Source organism: Amblyomma maculatum, chromosome 10, assembly GCF_055883805.1.
Source record: "Amblyomma maculatum isolate TAMU_Amacu chromosome 10, ASM5588380v1, whole genome shotgun sequence".
NCBI classification, from domain to species: Eukaryota; Metazoa; Arthropoda; class Arachnida; order Ixodida; family Ixodidae; genus Amblyomma; species Amblyomma maculatum.
In genome coordinates, this window is record NC_139353.1 from 138054117 (window position 1) to 138075715 (window position 21599).

General features: G+C 46.2%; 1 protein-coding gene across 1 annotated transcript; it reads left to right on the top strand.

Moving 5' to 3' along the window:
* Nucleotides 1-836: 836 nt before the first annotated feature.
* LOC146177543 (uncharacterized) lies at nucleotides 837-18896 on the top strand. The gene is made up of 4 exons (XM_084581589.1): nucleotides 837-980; nucleotides 16242-16413; nucleotides 16878-16958; nucleotides 18868-18896. Coding segments are annotated over exons 1-4 (399 nt in total). The 3' UTR covers nucleotides 18870-18896.
* The last annotated feature ends 2703 nt before the right edge of the window (nucleotides 18897-21599 follow it).

The following is a 21599-nucleotide window of genomic DNA, read 5'->3' on the forward strand; positions in this document are numbered from 1 at the left end:
AAGTAATTGGATCTATTAATAAGCGTAAAGCTTTAATAGCTGAAAAGGCTGCGATAGCGCTAGCATGTACAGGCACTAAAGCCAGAACTATCCTTTCAGATAATAAGGCGGCTGTTAGGAATTTCGGCAAAGGCCTGATTTCCAAGCAGGCGGCCAGTCTACTGAGAAAGCACCCGCTAAACCGGGATGTTTCAGTCATCTGGGTTCCAGCTCACGAGGGTCGACCAGACAATGAGGCTGCCCATCGCCTCGCTCGAGATGTATACACCCGAGCGGCCATAGAGACCCCGCTACCCGAAGACAAAGACCATCTCACTACCTACAAGCAGCTCTCTGAGACTCCCAGACTAAACAGCAGGACCTACCACCACCAGATATGTCCCTAATACCCTCAGAATGCAGGACCTGGGGAAAAATTTAGGCCAATCGTTTTTTTCCTTATGTTACTCTGCATAATGAGTTGGTTTGGTTTGTGGGGTTTACCGTCCCAAAGCGACTCAGGCTATGAGAGACGCCGTAGTGGAGGACTCCGGAAATTTCGACCACCTGGGGTTCTTTAACGTGCACTGACATCGCACAGCACATGGGCGCCTTGCTTTCCGCCTCCATCGAAAAGCTGCCGCCGAGGCCGGGATTCGATCCCGCGCCCTTGCGAACAGTAGTCGAGCGCCGTAACCACTGCGCCACCCCGGCGGCGCAGCGAGTTGACAGGGGACCCAGAGGCTTGCAATCTCTGCAACGTACCTCTGAGTCAAAATCACCTAATCTGGCAATGCCCCGATTCTCCGGGAGCTAAAGAAACTGATCCCCTTGATCAAATTACCTGGGAGTCCTACATGCGCATCTCAAATGTGGATGAACAAAAGATCGTCGTACGCCTGACGGAGGAGGCTTACTCCAAGACCTTCTATGCGGCCACGTCGCAGGAAAGCCGGCAAGGAGACCCTCCCCCCTGGCTGAGCCTCTGCCCCGACGCCCACGTCAGTGTAAATAAAGTCTTTTCACTCACTCACTCACTAGGCGCGATTTGGAAAGACCCTGCCTGCAGATAAGCATCGATACACAAGAGTCCCTTGGTTGTTGGCACCAGAAATCCTCAATCACAAACAAAACTCAAACGCCAAGTAGGTGCGTCGCACTGCTTCACCATTGTACATCAGCACGTCAAGCACGGCGAACCTTCCTCGAACTGTAAGACGGACCGGCTTCAACCAATGCGATGCGAAGCAAACGCGCGGCGCAGCCGCGTCCTCAGCCTTCCATACACCATCTTCAGAAATGAACGAAAACAAAAAAATGCCCACGGTTATATTACTTCCTAACGCGAAATTTGAGCGCAGCTCATCAGCTATTTCATCTTTTCGATAAATTGAGGCAAAACGAAGAGGCGTCTGTGTGCTGTGCGATGTCAGGGCACGTTAAAGATCCCCAGGGGGTCGAATTACTCCGTAGCCCTCCACTACGGCTCCTCTTTCTGTCTTTCCACTTTCACTCCCAACTTCCTCCCTTCCCTTACGGCGCGGTTCAGGTGTCCACAGAGCAAATGTGACAAATACTGCGCCTTTCCTTTGCCGTGAACCAATACAGAAAAAAAAGAGGCAAGGATTTCGAGCAAAGCACATAAGCACAATTACATACTTCTTTTTTTTTATTTTTCACACGTATTCCTTCAAGAAACACTCCACTAACAGTTCTTGGCTGCCATGAAAGAAGCTTTGTGGTCCGAGAAATGAAGAGAACAATTGAGTTATCGGGAGGTTGCGGGAGGCAGCGCGTGGGTCCATAGGAACGTTGTACAACGAGCAGATAGCAGCGACTCGCTGACGCCGCTAGTGAGTGAAGCGAGCCTGGAAAGCCAGGCTCACACTTGCGGGAAACTTCCCGCTGCGGCGCAACGTTCATGGCGCCGCAGCGTCGCAGCTCCTCGGAAGGACGCTCACACTACGCCCGTTTTCCCGCTGCGTTTGTCGTGGAATGTAGAGGAGGCGAAGGCGAGCGGAGCGAGAAAGAGTAGTCACGTGACAAGAGCGAAGGGAAAGCGCGCGCTTTTCTCGTGCACAAGTGAGCGGTCTACTCAAGCGACACCAGCGATGCTCCCTTCGCCCGCACAGCCGCCGCCGGGAGTCATTGAACTTGGACTGACGTCACGGTCTGCGCTCCGCTCCTATTGGCTACTCCGTTCTGCGGGACGGGAAAAATAGCTCCCGACCCCATCGCTCCGCGGAACGTCAAACAAGTCAGCCTGCGGGAAAAAAACCGGTTTCTGCGGGAAGCGGCGCGCGGATAAAGTCCAGCGTTGCGCGTTTTCCCGCTAGTGTGAGCGTGCCTGAAGCGAGTGAGAACGGGATGCACACACCGTGATCCGCCGCTGTACGGTTGCTTTCTGCGAATGAAGGATGCGAGCGCCATTGTATCCCCCTCCGGACCGGTGGTCTCGGTGCGCCCGCATACTTGCGGAGCGGGTCGGCGTTTCCGCAACCGGAGAGCACCCTCGCCTCCACTCAGGAAGAGGGGGGGTCTCCTCTTTCTGCATGGCGGCGACGGTGTTCTACGCAGCACGTTGTGTTGACTAGCTAGCGACGTCAGTCAGTCGCTGCTGCCTCCGGCGACCCCCTTTTTTTTTCCTCGTGTGCTCCGGTAGCTGCGCGCGCTCCTGCCCCCATCATTCGCCGCTGAGTGTAGCCCCCCCCCCCACTCCTCCTGAGAGGCTCCGGTGGCCAAAGCGCCGGCTCGAATGGGGGGGCTGAAAGGGGGGCGGAACTGGTTACGAGGCCGACGCCGACGCCGCCGCGAAACCCAGGAACGGCCGCCAAAGAGCTGTGCTCTAAAACAATGTACCTCTACAATGCACTGCTCTGCGGCCGAAATGTCTGGGCTGGGATTATAGGGGAGAGAAAGAGAGGGAAACGCGCTCGAAGACGACCGCCAGTTAAGCTGCGGAGGTGAGCACGAGCTGCTTCACGACGCGGCGAGTGGCTCAGAGGCGAGGTCCAGGGAGCACCGTGAGTGCACGTCTGCTGTCCGTGAAGGCCGAAGATTGACTTATGCGAGGAGAGAGATGCCGAAGTTAAGGACGCGAGCGACACACGACTGCTCACTCCGGAGTAACACACGATTGTGCAACGCTGCCCACTGACGGCCGCCATGTCCGCAAGTGACACGCCCCTCTCTCTGAGTGCATCTATGCGGCAGCTCCAGCCCCTCAGTATTCGTCGCGTGATACGGATGTCGCCACTTTCTCTTCCTTTTTTCGAGTTGAAAGAAAGACGGGGTGGTACAGTGGTAAGACGCCCGACTACTGTTTGGAATTCCCGGGTTCGAACCCGACCTCAGCGGCTGCGTTTCGATGGAGGTGAAACGAAGAGGCGTCCGTGTGCTGTGCGATGTCAGCGCAGGTTAAAGATCCCCAGGTGGTCGAAATTACTCCGAAGCCCTCCACTACGGCTCCTCATTTTCTCTTTCGACTTTCACTCCCACCTTCCTCCTTTTCCTTACGGAGACATTTACCGCGCCTTTCCCTACCCATAAATCAATCAATCTCTTTGCCTGCACGAAGGAGCGGAGGTGGCTCAGCTACAGAGCCAGTAGCAGGCCCGTGCATTTTTTTTCCTTCTTCCTACAGCCACAACAACAACTGCCCCGACATGGAGGGTTCCACCGCCGCTTCGGTGCATAACACCCAGGTTTCCCCGATGGGCGTACAAGTACAAAGAGAAGTAATTACCCCCGAGGAAATTCGACGCTCGCCCGGATGGCTGCATATCGGCGGGGATAAGTGTCCACCACGCCTGCAAGGAATGCCGAGTGAGTCGACTTCTCAACCTGATACATCGAGCTCTCAGAAACATTAGCTGTGGCTTAGCTGTGACTGCGCTTGGCTCTGCTGGTGATTTGGCATAACTTCGTCTTTTATGCAACTAAAGGATTTACTCTGGACACAACATGGTTTCTACTGTTTGTTTATTTTAACGCGGTAGCGTTAAGGAGCTCGTGTCGCAGAAAAGCCGGTGTCGTCGGCGTCCAGTGAGCGATAAATCCCGGCATGCACTTCATAAATAAACATGCACTTCATAAATAAAAAGCAAGTTCCAAGATGGGCTGAGTGGGAATCGAACCAGGGTCTCCGGAGTGTGAGACGGAGACGGTACCACTCAGCCACGAGTTTTTTTTTTTTCTTTATTGCCTGTTTCACTCAGCCACGAGTTCGATGCTTGAAAGCGGTACAAAAGCGCTTCTAGTGAATGCGGTGTTGCATTAGAAACATGCCGTAGAACGTTATACTGCAGTGTATATCGGTAATTACGAGCATGTTACTTACAGAAGTCGCAGTTACACGAGTAGCGAAGTACGTTTCCGCTACATTTCTTCTGCGCTCTGCACACATGCAGAGCCATCTTGCGGCAAACACAGAAGAACCCCTCCTCGCAATTTGCGGCGCTGCCCCGACACGTGGCGTGCCACTCGCCCCTGACGTTTCGCCGTGCACCCTCACAGGTTGTAGAATCAAGCGTCTTTCCTTTCTTTAGATCACTATCTTCGCTCACCCGCTGCTCCCCTTCGGGCCGCGCGGGTACCGGTGCGAGGATGCCCCAATACGCTTGCGTTTAGTAAGTTTTCTCGACGAGGTGTAATAACGCTATCGCGTGCCACTCTTGAAGGCGAAGCTTAAGCGTCCTCCAAATTTTCCAATTAACATGCTCTTATACTAGCGCTTTTTTTCTGTGATAATTATATCGCTCTGCCCTACTCATAGACGATTCTTCGGCATTCAGAGTCCGTGAAACTACGCTCGCTCACTGAACTTGTAGAACGCCGCCGGACTCGCCATTCTGCGGCATAGGCGCGTTGCTTAGTCAAACGCTCTTGCCTTTCTTCATCTGTCTCCTCGGCACAGCGCCCACATTTGCGCACAGCACGTCGCTCCAGCGACGCCTTGTACAATTCCTCAGACATGACTAAGCGGAGCGCGCCTGCGGTGTGTGTATTTCAAGTGGGTCCGACGGACCAATGGCACATCATGTGGGACTGTGCCAGGTTCCCGACCGTAACTGCATCCAAGACATACCCGCCGGAACTTCAAAGTGCTGTGCAAAGTATAGACAAGGACATTCAACTATGGGCCATCCAGCAGGCCCTGGGTGTGCTCTAAAAGCCTGGCATCGCACCACAAACAAAATACATAAGGAAACGAAAGTACAAAGTGCCAGATGTAGCTGCTGCCGGCCCACTCGGGCTGTGAGCATCCAGGACGGATCCATTTGCCACCAGTGCCTTTATCACTTGTGCAGGCTGTCATTGCACTTGACACGCTTCAGTGGTGGAAGAGTGCTGTCGCAATGCGCCTGTTTCTCTCTTTCTTCTGATTTCTCCTATATACGAACGAAGCAGCGGGGGTTGATCAGATGCAGTCTGTTGGCAGGGTCGATCATTTTCTTTTCCTCTTCGTATCTGCCAAATATATATCATAATAGCGTGGCCTTGAGTGCTGCGAGCAGTTGAATAACGCTCTAACCACGCATGGCCGTTTGTGTGCATGAGAGTGAGAAAGAAATATATGCAGAAAAGACGGACAGATGAGCCTGAAGGTCCTCCCCTAGCTTGCTATCCTCCTATACGGATGGAGAACAGAACACGAAAGGGAGTTTTAATTGCAGACAAACTGGGTATACCATGTGTCAGCGCACCAGTGTTGCGGCACTCCTAGTCACGAGTCGATGCCGGTGAAGACCGAGAAATGGGTAAGCGCTCGTTGCCTTGTAAGCTTTCCACTGCCCTAGTTAAGCGACAAGTACAGGATCATCATAACAAAAACCCAACGCTTTCTTTAATATCGATGACATTTTCCTTCCTTGGTATGTAAGGAATAAAATATCTAAATTTAGTTCAATAAAAGTTCAGTGTGAGTTGTTGCTTTAACTATTCAGCGGCCTTCCTACGCGTATTAAGTTTGTGATTCCAGTCCTAGTTTGGCTTTTAGTCTACCGGTTTATTATTCAGTGTGTTTCATCCTCTGTATTCTACCAATCTATTGTCAGGCATTTTTCAAGGACATGTTTTCTCCTTTTCATCTCAGTGGCTTCTACGTTTGTTTTGCAGTAGCTGGCATTTACTGGTGGCATTTTGTAAAGCAATCAAAGGTCCTTTCTCTCAGCTTTGAAACTTGTTTCTCACTCGCGACAATTCTTTAAGTACTAGATGGTGTCATTGCTTGTTCCTGTCCTGCTACGTTATATAGGTGCTGCCCGGTAACGTTAGCCAAGGGTTAATTAAGCATTTCAGGTTGACCAGACAAACCACTTTAGTAGAGCTGTCAGCAGTCTTGTGCCAAGCAAGCAATTTGTCGTTCTCCAATATAATAAGTTAGTACTGAGGAAATTTTAAAAGGTACTATTTTTATGGAGGTTTTACCACTCTAAAACAAAGAACGAAAATAAAGACGGCACCACGGAGTTCGAACTAACAGCTGGTTTTAATAGAAGGAACGGAATCATTTTATACACAAAAATTCGAAAAACATTGACAGCAAAAAGTATAGAAGAAAAAAATGACCCTGAAGGTTCCAAGAAGATCACGCGTCCGATTGTCATCCCGTACGTACACGGAGTATCGCACGGTCTCAAAACCACTGCAGACAGGCACGATGCTCCTGTGGTGTTCACGGCAGCAAAAAAGCTATCGGGGTTGTGCGCGAAAATAAAGACTTGATGAGACACCCAAACTACGTTGCCCCACCAACCATGAGAGGAAACATGTCGATTGCGATACCGGTGTGGTTTATTCCATTCCCTTCTCATGCGGAATGAAGTATGTCGGCCAAACGTGCCGGTGCATAAAATTCGGCTAAATGAGTATGCCAACAATAGCAAATCCATCGCGTATTCAGGAGAGCTGGCTACGCATTGTCAGCACTGCAAATGCCAGCCTCAATTCGAAAAAACCGCTATTATTTTGCATTCTAATAGTAAAACTGAAAGAGAAATCACAGAAGCGTTCGAAATAAAATCCGTTGGGGCCGATATGTGTATCAGCAATGTATCGCGGTCGTTGTCTGGGAAAAAAGTTGATCTGCTTAGATTATCGCGATGAGTGTGTCTAGCTGTATGCCTTTGTTGCATGCGATGATTGCATTCTTCGGGATTTTTCGTGTCTTTATGTTTGTCTGATGACGATTAGGTTTTTGTGTATAAAATGACTCCGTTTCTTCCATTAAAACCAGTTGTTAGTTCGCGCTCCGTGGTGTTGTCTTTATTTTCGTTCTTTGTGTTAGTGCTGCGAACTCACTATCAATAACCACCTAGGCCCAATTCTCGCCATTTCAGTACTCAATTTTTACATTAGACAATGTGATTTTCAGTTATGGAGAACCTCTAAAGAAACCCTTTTAATATATTTGCCATAAAGAAAGCCCCACGTGTATCTTTTTTCCGAGCTCCAAATGAATTCCGCGCAATACAGAAATATAGCGGGACTAGCGTGTTAGCACACCACGATTGTGCTGCTCTCAGTGATGGTTAGAGTGAATGAAATCAGATGTGGCTGAGCTCTACGTCCCCTTTCATGTGGCTGGCCAATGGGTCTGCGTTCGTGTCTACGCCCGCGTCAGTTAGTTGGCGCACATGAAGAGAGCGTGGAGCGCGAATGTACTAGTGAAGCTGTAATACTTTAGACATCAGAAACTAGAACGTAATTATCGCAAATAAATGCGATGGGGATTCCTTAACATGTTTTGCAACTTATCACATCAGATATATTGTCTAAAAAATAATTAATAATCAGGTAGTCTATCTTATAACTAGCAATTATTTGCAAAACAAGAAATTGCCTGTGATGCTCAGGACGGCTGGAAGCCATACGCAAGTGGTTCCTCTGGCTTACATAATTTTTTAAAACTCATCGACAACGTTAGCTGCAACACGCTGTACATTAAGGTGAGATCCTTTATAGACTCATAAGTTTTAGCAGAATCTGGGAATTCCCGAGATGGTAAGTGATATAGGCGGTTTTCTGTTTCACTTTTAGGAACGGGAATAGAAATCATACCCGTAAGATCGCAAGAGGAGTGCCTTAATCAACCAGCGCCCAAACCAACCCGCGCCTTAACCAACAAGGCACGTGAGCAACGTATCTTAGTTCTCTTTGTCTAGCGTTCCTACCTTCCCCTTGGCAAAGTAGGTGGACAACGACGACAGCTTCAAACCGGTCTACTTGAGGGCCTACGCCATCTACCGTAATCTCTAAAGACGAAGCACCGCAGAAACCACGCGCCATCGCCGCCGAGTGGAGCTGCTCACCTTGAATTCGGCATGGAAGAAGCACAGTCTGATCGGTGGGGTTCTGGCAAATAATTACTCAAGTAAATCAGTCCCAATAGTTTTCTCCTTATCACTGCTAAGAGGTCCTAAGTGACTCAAGAATTTTCACCCTTCCCAAATTTATATTGATTATATATCTAATTAGAACCACGTGACCTTTGTATGAGCTCCAGTATGTAACTATTCTTGCTCATTCTCGCCACTCTACCAGAATATTCACACAGGGCATCTGGCCGTTTTAAGAGGCGCATGTTTTCGAATACCTGACATAGCATAGCAAATTGGATACATACCCCTGATGAATAAGGAAATTCAGTGACAAAACCAATACTCCTGGAGCACTGCATTATGCTGACTAAGGGTCACTGACATCACTTTGTTACTAAGGAACTGCTACTACTGCAAATATCTGCCTTTCTTTCTTTACTAAGCTCAGTTATCCTCACAGTGGCTCATTGTGCTCGCAAGCGTTTCCAAAAAAGGACAGCAAGAAAGGAATATCACTCGGTGTACGGTACTCAGCCTTGGTTCAAATTTTTACTGCCTTTAATGGATGAATTGGAAGACGAATGTTCCTTCTTCCACTCTTAATTGCACTCATCGCGATCGCTCACAACCTCTCGAACCCCTACTCCCTAAAACAGTAACTACCAGCTCACCGATGCAGACGGTTCTTTTGTGCCGACATCTAGCAGCAGTTCATTGAGTGCCGCCTTCATAGAATCCTGTCGGGCTTTTTGGTCGATGGACTGAGGCGGCTGGACGCAAGACAACCGCGGACGCACAGCTCTGGTTGATCGGTTTTGAGTCGGCGCTAAGGGAGGGCGCTCAGTCCCTCCACTGTTTCCCTCCTTCCGTGCCGTATCCTTGGCTTTCGTCACCTGGGGCAAAGAAACCGTGGTGGACATATAGCCGGCATGGGGCGTTCACTGTGAGGCCGTAAAGGTTTGCAGGAACATTATCGCATTTAAGGATTCAAAGGCCATTCTCCTGCGCTCGGCCTAAAGCAACGCAGTAACTTGAGGACAGCAGTTTAGGGCTAATATGCGACTATCCTGAAAGGTAATAAAAATACTTACAAATTTGAAGAGAATTTAAAAATAAAAACACTCTCTACAAAGACAACAATGTTGCAGCGAACAATCGCAGTTTTCCAAGCTTTCCATGACACCCAGCTGCTAAATCGAAATAAGAAACTAATTCACCAGTGAAAGCTGTTTTAAGAAAATCATTTTTTCTTGAGGTTATCCACTGATGTGCCATTTAGGAAACAAAATTACCCGCACATAATCAGAGCGTGGCTACTCGTCTGCTTTTACATTCCCGATGTAGGTCTGAAGATGAATTTTACTGCAATGAATTTTACTGCAGTTCAGGAAAAGAATTTCCACGGTGCACATTGAGCACAGTAAAAATCACAGTAAACTGCTAACCTAATTTCACAAATCTTAGCGTACCTATGGGATTCTTGCGCATAATTAAAATCTTCATGGAAATGCAAGAAAGATCTAAATGAACGCACAGAAGTCGATTTGTTCCTAATCAGGACAATTATGACAAGGTATTTAAGAAGACCTCTGACAGTGAACGTTTCTCGAGATGCTTAAATCAAGAAAAAAGTTCAAATGCCGTCTTACCAAAGCGTCTCCAGTGATAGGTGATTCCAGAGCACCGCTGGAAGGCGCGTGTTCAGGCAACTTGTTGGACTTGTGTGACGTCGACAGAGTGGATCCCTTCGTAGCCGAGTCCGCGAATGAAGGCGCTTGTGAAGACGCCGTAGAGGCGTCCTGCTTTCCGGCAGGCGTCCTCTGTGACTTCCTGGGGCCACGCCAAAGCTTCGCTTCGGCCGATTCGCTGGCGCTTTTGATTTTCGCCCTGCTCCATGCAGATATGGCGATGGAGAAATCGGAGTAGCCGTGCTGGGCGGAACCGCGGGAGAGACGCCCGCGTTCTGTCCTGCGTCCACAGCGACGCGAGAAGACCTCCGCTGAACGACAGGCTGCGGCGGGGATCGAGAAAGCTGAGTATCCTGGGAGGAAGTCGGAGCCGCGGAAGAGCCACCCTGGTCGCATACTGCGCCCACTGCTAAGCAAGAAGGGCTGTATTGGATGGCAGGCCGTGTCGTGGACAGAGAGGGAGGAGATACGGAGGAGATACGGAGTCCAAAGCGACTCGAGAAGAGGCGCGCTTGACGTGAGGCCGAGGAGCGGAGGCAGAAAGATGCGAACCTTGGGGAGCCGGAGGCGTGGAAGAAGAGCTTGCGTCGAATTCTGCGTCCACCGCGACGCGCGAAAACTTCCGCTGAACTCCCTCCGGAGTATTGCCTTCCGAGGATGACATAGGAAAAATTAAATCCGAGAACGAGGACATCTGCAGAATGCTAACTGTACGAGTCGGAGCTGGCTTCTACTTCTGAGCGAGCAACTCGCAGGCACGTGCCGAGGCACAAGCAATGAAGCTGGAAGAACGTAGCTTCCGGTTGTACGACAAATAAACTTATAAGGCTTAGCGCCTTGCACATAAATTGCTTGCTGGAGGAACAGTTCTCGTTTTTCACCATGCTACTGCAGCCAATTCTCGACAGTGTAGAAAGGGCTGCGAACCGATCATAATGCAATGTTGGCAACGGGAAAGATTGGCAGATCAGCCGAATCGAGACTATTAAAGAGTTTCAAAGTTAAATTATAAATCTAGCGAAGAAGATAAACGCGCTATAATTATGAAAACTAGTGAATGACAGGGAGAAGTGAGAGCATAAACGCGCAAAGTTTTAAACAATAAATATCGCAGTGTTTATAATAAATCTGCGCAGCTAGAGTCTCTACTATTTTGACATGACGCAGATAATTTTGCATCGCCCGAAATATGGTTATACTAATACTTATGACCGCTAGTTAGGGCCAGTAGATTGAAATATGTTTCGCAAGTTCGCAATAAAATAAATGTGGAGTATCTGCGGGCTTCAAACAATAATGTGTAATGCTCTTAGAATGTGGCGCAATGCAAAAACAGAAAGAATATTTTGCATTACTATATTCCAAAGGCGTATATAAATACCTTTCATCTTTAATGTCATTCTAAATAATTTAAGGTGAATCTAAAATCAAATCTTAAACGAGAAGATAGAATAATAATTTTTGCAAACATTAAGTGTTCCTTTTTTTGATTATCTTCATTCATCCTTTTTGGACTCGCACAAGGCATTGTCCTCGCATTCGATTTGTTACAAGTTATAAATATTTCTTGTAAAATTCAAGGCAATTGAAAATAGATTCTTTATCTCCTCTTCATCAGTGCCAATAGAATACATCCCGTCCCATTTGATGTAATCAGTGGTATCCAATCACGAAACAATCTCGTTACCTTTCAAAAATTTACTGCTGAGTGCTTGCAGCAGCGTGCCCATCTCTCCGAAATTTTTCTTCGCGCTGATGGTGAAACAACAACTGATCGTCTGAAATTTCACTTCTACGTATTCTAAATAAATGACTGCAGGGTCAAAAGCGTTTGGTTGATGTTCAAAGGTATTGTTTTAGAAGGCATTCAGCATTGTGTGCAAAAATGAGAAACATTCATGCATTATTCGCGAAAAGTTACGTCTACAGCTTCATCTTAAAGAAAAGAGGAGGTCAGAAAATACTAGTTGCCTCGTTTTGAAAATACTCACAGAAAATGTTACGCTAGCTTTATGGTGTTCAGCGTCCCAAACCAGCTCGAGCTATGAGAGATTTTTTGGTAGAGAACTCTGTAACTTTCGGTCAGCAGTGGATCTTTATTGTACACTAACATCGCGTATCACACGGGAGTGTTGCTTTCCATATCCATGAAGAAGCGGTCGGCACGGCAGCGATACGACCCTGCACCCTTGGCAACAGCAGACAAGCTCCCTAACCACTGCACCACCGCGGCGGCGCACAGAAAGTAAAGCGGGAACTAAAACGTAAATTTTCTGATGATAAGTATAAATATTAAACATGGTAGTTGTTTTCGATATTCAAACGTCTCCCGAGAAATTCTGGCGATTAGTATCTCCCAGTTCTCTGTATACCTCTGTGTTTTCATTATATTACGAGGATCTGTGTGATAATAGCGCAATGTTGTTGGCTTTCAATAATCGTTCTGAGACTGTGTTCATCAAAATAGTGATTACATTCCGAAATTCCCACATTGCAAAAACTAGCCTCTTCAGAGCGAAACCAGTAGGGGTTTCGCGCTGGTTTCGCACTGGGTTTGCTGGGGACGCTGGTGGTCTGCGAGATGCACTGGAGCAGTGACAAAAAGACACTCGTTACACTGGCGCGATGGAAGAAAACGCGGGGATTAGCTTTTTGATACTAGATAGGTCGCTGGAATCCACACTACACTGGGAGGAGCGCTCTGTGTGTGCCGGGACCGCACTGGTCCCAGTCCCTTTTTGGAAACAGTCGGAAGTCTAGAACTGGGAGGCGACAAATAAGGCGCATATGAAAAATAGGCTTCAAGTAAGCGCTTTTTTCTTTGAAGTCGTTGCACACCTGTATAGGAAACAATGAGGGTATTTTATTTTTATGAAAAGTGAATTTTCACTGGGCTAGTCAACTCCGAGTCTCGCGTATGCTGTGGTCTCAGAATAGCCACAGCTGTGCGCGCGCCAGTTGACCTTCGCCAAAGCCATGCGCTCCGCGCATGCGTCGAAGCGAGTGACGTCACTGGAGGCGCGAGCTCTCGGAGGCGTTGCCTCTCTCTCCGCTACTGCGCGTATATATAGGAGCGCTTTGAGAGGAAACGTAGGCAGTCGACATGGAAGACTATGCTGAAGTGGTGGCTTTGAAATCGGCTGAGAAGAACGCGAAACGCAGGGCTCAACGAGCTGCTGAAACTCCGGAAGAGCGGGAGGCTCGACTTGCTAAACGGCTACAGAGGGAGGCCAAACTTCGCGAGGACGCAGAACAAAGGTGGCGCAGAAAGTAGAACGGAAAGAAAGTCTCCGGGAGAAACGAGCGACGGAGACCCTTGAGGAAAGCGAGGAGCGCATAGCGACACGGCGACGGCGAGAGTGTCAAAAACGGCTATCAGCCGTGCGTACCACCTGTTTAAGCAGCCAGCAGAGTGACACCGACGACGCTTTTAGCTTCTGATATCCAGGCTTAACCATGCTAAGCCACCACCACTTTTTGGATAGTTTTCACGTTTCGTTAGATCGTTTCGAGCGTTTCTAGAAGCAGCGTTTCTAGATCTACCATGATCGTGAAACACATGTCCTCACCTGAAATTCATGATTTGCTGATTTTTGATCCTGGTGTCTCCACCTTATTACGGAACCTAGATGTGCAGACAATGGCATTTTAAACTTACACTGTAAAAACAAAAACACCTTTTTGGGCATTTGTCTGATTCAAAACACTCTTACACCCTGACTCTAGGGTGTTCGTGCCATTGGAAATCACCTCTTGCATGCCAAAGGGGTGCTTTGGTTGGAGAATATGCCTTAGGGTGTTACGGGCAAGCAATATCACTTAACATGCTGGGGGTATATGGCTGCGTAACTTCGTAGCCTTTTATACACAAGCGGCGCTGCTAATATAACCCAACACCTAAATAAAGCACCAAAAATAACGCTAAAATTAAAATTACACACGAGTGCTTTCTAAAAATGAAACAGAAACTGAAACAAAATTTCACCGCCAGGAGGCCGCCGGTAGCTACGAACGCTCTTTTCAAATTTCACAATATGGCCGTTAGCATTGCGGGTGCGTTTCGACCACGTTTCGGCGAATGCTGAATGTGCTTCTTCGATTGTGTACCCTCGTGAAATGTGTTGCATTTCCCATGCATATGTGTTACAGAAGTGTGTAAGCTTGTGAAGTGCCTTTTACATGTGGTGTTTAACGCAAACGGGCATTTATTGTGTCGGCAAGTGTCCGGGCTTCTTTTTGCTTTTCTCAGGCCGAAGGACTGCTGCACCGCTTTATGTTTGAGATGTTCGAAAGAAGAAGGCATGGACGATTTTTTTTTTTCGGCGTGACTAAGAGGTATATGCGCCGACTACATTGCACTCGCGCTGAAATCGCACTGGTTGGTTCGGTGCCGGTGATACGAAGGCGGACAGCGTACTTTGCGGCTGACGCAATCGCCTGTAAAGGTAAGCCTATTCTCACGCATATTGCGCTTTGTGGGAACAGTGTCCTACCGGATTGCTGCATTATGTGTCTTTTTGTGCCAGAACGCTCCAGAATGTGCTGAAATGAAAACGTGAGACACGCGCTTCTTTTCACCTGGCTGCCAAAATGACATCGCACATGTGGCAGATGTCGCGGCGAGTTACGCAGATTTCGCGCAAGAACGTCAGTCTCAACTTTCTTAAACAGAAATAATGTATATGCTACGTATCCTTGCATTTTGTACGCGCAGGAGGTTCACGAAACGATTTTCGTTTCTTGACAGTTTGATACTTGCGCTCAGTTCGCAACGACTCGGTTTTGTTCTACCGTTTCCGTTCGTGCGGCAAGGTCATGTTGGCGTACTACCTTAATTCTCCTAGCACTCTCGACTCCCCCCTCCCCCCTCCTCCCTTATCTCACACTTCGCGCTCGCTCTCCTGAAACCTCTTTCATGCTTCGTCGTCTTCTTTCACTCGGAGCGCTGCGACCCCCCCCCCCCCCCGCTTTTTTTTTTATTTACTCGGAGCATAGGCGCGCACCGTCCTGCTGCTCGGGGAGCGTCCTCCCACAGCCCTTCTGTTTAAACTTTTTGTTCGAGGAGGCTATGTTCGTTCTCGGCGGCCGTTCAGCGCGGCACGCCTCTGCGCTCGTGCTCTCGCCATCGAAGTGCGCTGGTCGGCCGGCCTGGTTGCATAATAGTTTATGCCAAACTGCGTAAACTATATGCGCTATCATCAGCCTATGTTAACTTCCCCGCGTCTGGATTTGCCTTTTTTAATCACAATGGGAGCATTTTTCATTTTACGGGGACCATATTTTGCGGTTGCATGGAGTGTGAATTTGCATTCTTAATATGCTGCTTTTGTTATGTCGTTTACTTTCGCTCTCGAAGAATCATTTAGGTACGTATTTTATTTTCAGCAAGACTTCAATTAAGACACTTGTACACGTGCTAAGTCAGCTGATGTGGTTCAAACCATCCAGTTTTCATTATTTTTGTGGTCACATTTCAACATAACTGTTTGACCGCATTACTTGATTTTTTTAGTGTCTAAATTTAGACTAGAATAAATGGATATTCGATACTGATGCCTCAGCATTCAAGTAGAGGTCGACAGCTTGAATTCCGTGGCCAAATATTGTACCGGATGTTGCTGTTACAGAGTTTGATTCTGACCAGATGTTTACTTTTTTTTGTCTTTTGCTTAAATGTACATATGAAGCGGTTATCATAGCCTTAGTCGCATATGTTTACCTTCTTTGCTCTTCACAGTGCGCATATTGCAGGCAAATTTTGTTACTTACTGTTATTAAAAAATTTGTAATATATGTGTTGAAAGCAGTTTACTGATTTAAAGGGCCCAGAAAACAATTTGACTTTCATATGCTAACGATGCATGTCTGTAGATTGTCTCTAAGAATTGAAGCCTACTTTTTAAAGCTGAGCGGGGACCCTTAGTTTAGAGATATATTACATATTTTATTGCCATTCAGCCGTGGGCCAAGTTGAGGGAAGGAGGGTCATAATGTTTGCTTTGTTATTTTTTATATTAGACTTTCCTTAATATTGCTTGCAGTTTGGCGATGAGTGGCAAAATACTGATATTTTTTGCAGTTTTCTAACCTTAGTAAATATTTGTATTTGCTGTTTGCTAATGCGTTTTTTTTTTTCAGATATGTACAAAGGCATCAATTGCCTTAGCTTTTGTACAATGATTTTTAATATTCAGTTACTTGAAACATTGAGTAAAATGAATTCTTTATGGCTACCATTCACACAAACTTGCAGTTCTTACATGACGTCAACCTGCTGATCAAGAAGGACGGCAAAGAGGCAGTTGAAATTGGCCTTAACAAGACACTTGTCTTGGTTTTGAAGGACACCATTCGTGCAAGAAAAAAGGACATTGCCCGGGTGCTCGAAGTATGTTCTGAGGGAATGCGTGAAAGGAGAAAGAAGCGTAAGTATTAAGCTGTTTCCTTAATGTGCTATCTAATTGGTAGTTTTTCGCTAAATGCCTACATTTTTGCCATTTTGCATTGCCTTATAGATATACTAAAAACATAGCTGAGCATCAGAAAGAATAATAAAACCATAACTAGCCTGTGCATTTCTTCATATGTAACAATTTTCGCATTAGCTAAATTTAAATTACCTATTGTTCTTCTCCATTGTAATGGTGCAGCCTTTTCGAATCTGTTCAACTAGTAGCAGAGAATTAGGTGATACCTGATTCAAATCTTCACAAGCTTTGCTAATTTTTGCTGTCAGATGTTTGGCTTTCAGTTTGCGTGCCTCTACATGTTTTCAATTTTGTTTATTTGCCTTCCTAAATTAGACAATAAATTATCACCTAAAAACTCGGCTGTCTCTTTTTACCTGCAAGGAGGTACACCATTGTTGTGTTGCTTATTTCTATTGTAGATGTACAGACAGTATGCATTCTGCAACTCTTGGCAAACATTGGGAACCAGCCGGGAGCTCTGGATGTTGTTTGTATCATTTGTAAGTTTTCTCTGTCATTTGAATATTCAGGAAGCCTACTTGAAACCGACATTATTAGCGAATTTTCTTTGTTTCTAAAATGGTTTACAGTCTAACTTGTAATATGTATTAGTGATTCATAATTCAAATAGAAATACTACACAAGTGTTTATCACAACTGTGAATTCTTTGCTGTGAAAGGATTATTGCTCTGTAAGTACAATCAAAAGCACTTTTAAGAGACTCCTGCCATCACATGCTTACCACGTCATATTGCATACAAGAGTCACCTGATGAAGTAGTGGTAATGTCAAGATTGGTGCAGTGTGCCATTTGACTAAGCACTCTGCTGTGGACCAGCAGTGCTTTATCAGATGGCTCTTGCAGGCAGCTTGGTGGGGTTTAGCATTTGCTGGAAAGGGGTCTCTCAACCTGCTCATGCATGGTAGTACCTAACATGTTCCTGATGTCTGGAATATATAATCTGAGACTGCTTCAAAAGAAATATTTGCCACATTGTCTTATCCTACAGGCTTCTGAAGGTAGGTAATGCAGTTTAATAGCTGTTTTAAAAAAATGCTGTAATTTGCTAGCCAAGTTTGAAATGATGTAATAATTTTAATTCTTCTGAGATTAGGTTTACCACATTGGTTGGGAGAAAATACTGCTGTGTTTCAAGGTTCATGCTGTATAATTATAATGCCTTCAACTACAGATGCTAACATTTCATGCATTAACCATGTGGCACTGTCATAGACATTCTCATTTATAGTAAACATTCTCAATAAATCCAAATTGTTATTTTTGCATCTCAAGTTAGTCAACATATTTTTAGTATTCGAACCTTTAGTATTTCAAAGTACTCAGACTGCCTGCCGCCATAACGATTACAACTTCTTGAACACTTGAGCTTCCTGCCGCCTCTTGAGGCTCAGCACTGATGTTCTGGATGTCTATGCATACAATGTGCTATGCGTGGAAAATGTTTTAACATGCCATGCTTCAGTGTTGACATTTTTTAGAGCTTCTGGTGTTTGGTTGTTTGGTAATGCTCTGCTGTTGCACATGTAATTGTCGCTGAACTCAAAGCTCCAGTGTACACTTTTAATGAATAATGTGTGATGAAGTTTCAGAACTGCCACATAGAGCAGCGAGAACACTTTTTCCTTGCTACTAAACCTTAAATGTAAACACTTCAGGAAGCATTGCGATGACCTAGGGCTTGGCTGGTTCATACTTAGCACAAGAAGACGTGCAAAAGTTCAGAAATGCATAATGTGTTATGTATTACATGCACTTTGTTTTTTTTTTTGTAGTGCCTCATCACTAAGTATGCTCTTTCCACGTTTTTTTTTTTTTTGTTCTGCAGTATCTACTTGGCCAGTGCAGGGTATGCTGTAGGCCTTGTGTGAAACCTTCAATTGAGCCAGCTGTTAATATTTTAGTAGTAAACAATGTGCTCCAGTGCTGTTTATTGTTCATTTACATTTTTAACTATCATAATAAGCATTCCAGTTGATGTGAAATGAAAAGTTCGTGGGGCAGCATTGAAGTTCTCTAACCCAGGTGCTTTTGATGAGTGTAGCCATTTTTGTTTGATAAAATAGCTTGCATAATCTAAAATTACCATGCAACAGCATGCTGCATGAATAAAAATGGGTTGACCTTATGTGCTCTCATTTATGACTTGATCAGACTGCTGGCTTTGTGCCTCCTGAACCAACCATAACAGTATACTCAGCATTGTTAATTGTGAGATAACCACCAGTGGTTTCCGATAGGGCCCTTTTCCAGCACACTGCTGTACACTAAAGGGGCATTGGCGTATTCTAAATATAGAGTAGAAAATATGTTGAATTTGCTTTTTGCCAGGTGCAGTGCATATTTATACAGCTGCTCTGTTATACACTTCTTTCACAATTTTATCAAGGAACAGGAAGAAAAGCCTCCCACGCCGTGCGTTGGATATACTGGGAGCAGCATCAAAGAAGCTGAAGAGCATTTCCCCTTCATTCAGCAGCGGAAGCTTCTTCGAGACATCGACTCTACTTAGGGTATTGTTCCAATAATGGGTGGATTTTGGCTGTTCAATCTGGCATATGACAAGGGTTCCGATAATTTGTGCTGCTTTATAGAGCACCTCTTTTTGGGCGTCTGCGTGTCGAAGCCAAGATGTGCTGTACGACGCTTTATTTCATCGCTTAAGGCCGAATTTTATGCAAGCGCACGCGTTGACACTGACAAAGCATAGTATTAATATTGTGTACTGCGATTATTGTTGCATACGACTAAACGTTTTGTTGTTGTTTTTTCAGAAATGTCACCATGCTGTTGTGCTCATTGTTCGGTTCTGTTTTTGAAAAAAATTGTATACTTTGTTGTCTGCATTTGTTGGAACTGTTTTGCTTCCTTCATTTTTTTAGGTATTTACGTACATACCATGCATGTTTTTGCCCGTCTGCTAGGCTCTCGGTATAGAGTGGCAGTATTGTTAAATAAATGAGGTTCCATAGCGCGCATCAATGAAGAAACAGAACACAAGTGCCCCACTGCCCCCCCCCCCCCCTCCACCAGCACCCGAGCACCCACTAGCCCGAACCCTGACCCTTCTATGCCGAATAAAAGACTTCCAGATTCCTTCTGTGTGACATTTTTTTGTAACATGCTCTGTGAATTTGAAAAAACAATCATACTGGCATGGGCCATTCGAGATGTCAAAATAATGGCATGCAGCATCTCTTTACATGCTCATTTGGCATTACAGGTGGTTAAAAAGAATACCGTTAAGCTTGATTGATAATGTGCACATAGGAAAAGCATTAAGGAACGTGTAGTGGCAAAAGTAATTCCTAAATAGGGAATGCAATATATGGACGTTACCCGCACTGATTTTTATCGAGGGGTGTAAGGGTGCAAAGCCAATGCTTCCACCCTGCAATAGGGTGTAAAGGTGATGAAAACACCCCAGTGCATTGGCCCCATAGAAGGGTGTTATGACCAACCGAAGCACCATCTTTGAGGGTGTACTGGCACTCTGAAGCCACTTTTTTTCAAGGGTGCATGGGTGTTAGTTATAGACATGTGAAAACACCTAATAAGGTGTTTTTGTTTTTACAGTGTAGTGCATTAGCGCAATAATAAGGGTGAGTATATTAGAACTTGCCACCAGAATGTGTGAAGCGGTCGAAATGAGGAGGACTTGGGATGGGAATGCCTGAGTGCTGGATTCGCTATCTCTCCTCTTTGCCGACGACAATTGCGTAAATCATTCCGAAAATCCTGAAACTGTATCTTCCGCTATCAAATGAGGCCCCAATGGAAATTGGCCTCCAAGAAATTGGGAAGCGCGCCAAATTTACGGGATACCAGGCATTCCACAGAGACCAGGGAGAGAAATCTTTCTTAACAATACTTGTTAAATGCATCATTCCGGCCGCAGAATACGATGTAGATACGCACAGCGCGAAAACTAGTGGCTGTTTACCACCGGCTTTAAAGGCTCCGGCCATCCCTTACGGAAATCCCATATCTGCTTCAGATATGGAACATATGCTGCCAGATACAAACATATAAGGCAGCAAATAAGTCCTTATCTGGGCCAGATAAGGTCATATATGTGCAAAATGTTGCCCGTATATGGCTCAGATTTGGCCATATCATGCAACATATAATCCATATCTGAACGGCTAACGGGACCTTATATGGCTTGATCAGGGGCATATACGGTATCCTCGCGACCTTATGTGACCTGATAAAGGGCATATATGGCATCGTCATGACCTTATATAGACAGACCAGGGCCATATGCCTGGCATCAACAGGACTTTATATAACCTCATCGGGGCCTTAATTATGTAGGTGCCATAGTTATTGTATATTATCATATATGGCCTTCGTCTACCTTCTGCAAATATCCAATATTGGCATCATGTAGTCGAGCTTCAATTTTTCTACACTCAGCATGGCCTGCGTGTTAATTGTATTCAATTTAGAAAATAGCTACGACTCATATTTCAAATATTCTGCAGATTTCGCTGCACTATAATTATTACACCATGTGTTTCTTAATCCAGGAGGGCGCTGGGTTATAGCTACATGCTCCTCTTTTCGCCTACTAACTCGCATTTTCATTTAAAATGCGGCCGCAGTCCGGTGCACAAAAGCATGGTCGGTTAAGTTGAGCGATTCAAAATATCAAGAAAATGATGGCAGTTCAGTATACGGCCCCCTCCGCGCCGTCAGACGGTGACTCACCCTCAGAGACAGCTGGCGGTTGCTTCGTCGAGGGCCGCAGTGGCTAGACAGTGACTCCTCCTCTCCTGCGTTCCCCTCTTCCCTCTCAGACAGCGGCGGCCCCTGAGTCGCTGGCTCGCATTTCATCTCTCCTCCTCGCTGCCACGCTCTATACCGCGTAGGCCTCGCGCTCTCCGTTTTGTGTGTGCTTGCTCCTTTCCCCTCCCCCTTTCAACTCCGTGCGCCTAAGCACTTGGTATCTCGTTCCTTTTCGGTGGCAGACATCGGCGTTCGGTGCGGCTGGCGGGCGTGCTGCATGTTGTGTATGCTGGTGTGTGTGTGCGTGTGCCAGCGCCTGTTCGCTATTAGCTGTGTGCATGTAACAAAAATGCGACAGCACACCTACAAGAGCTTCAGTCTGACCGTCGG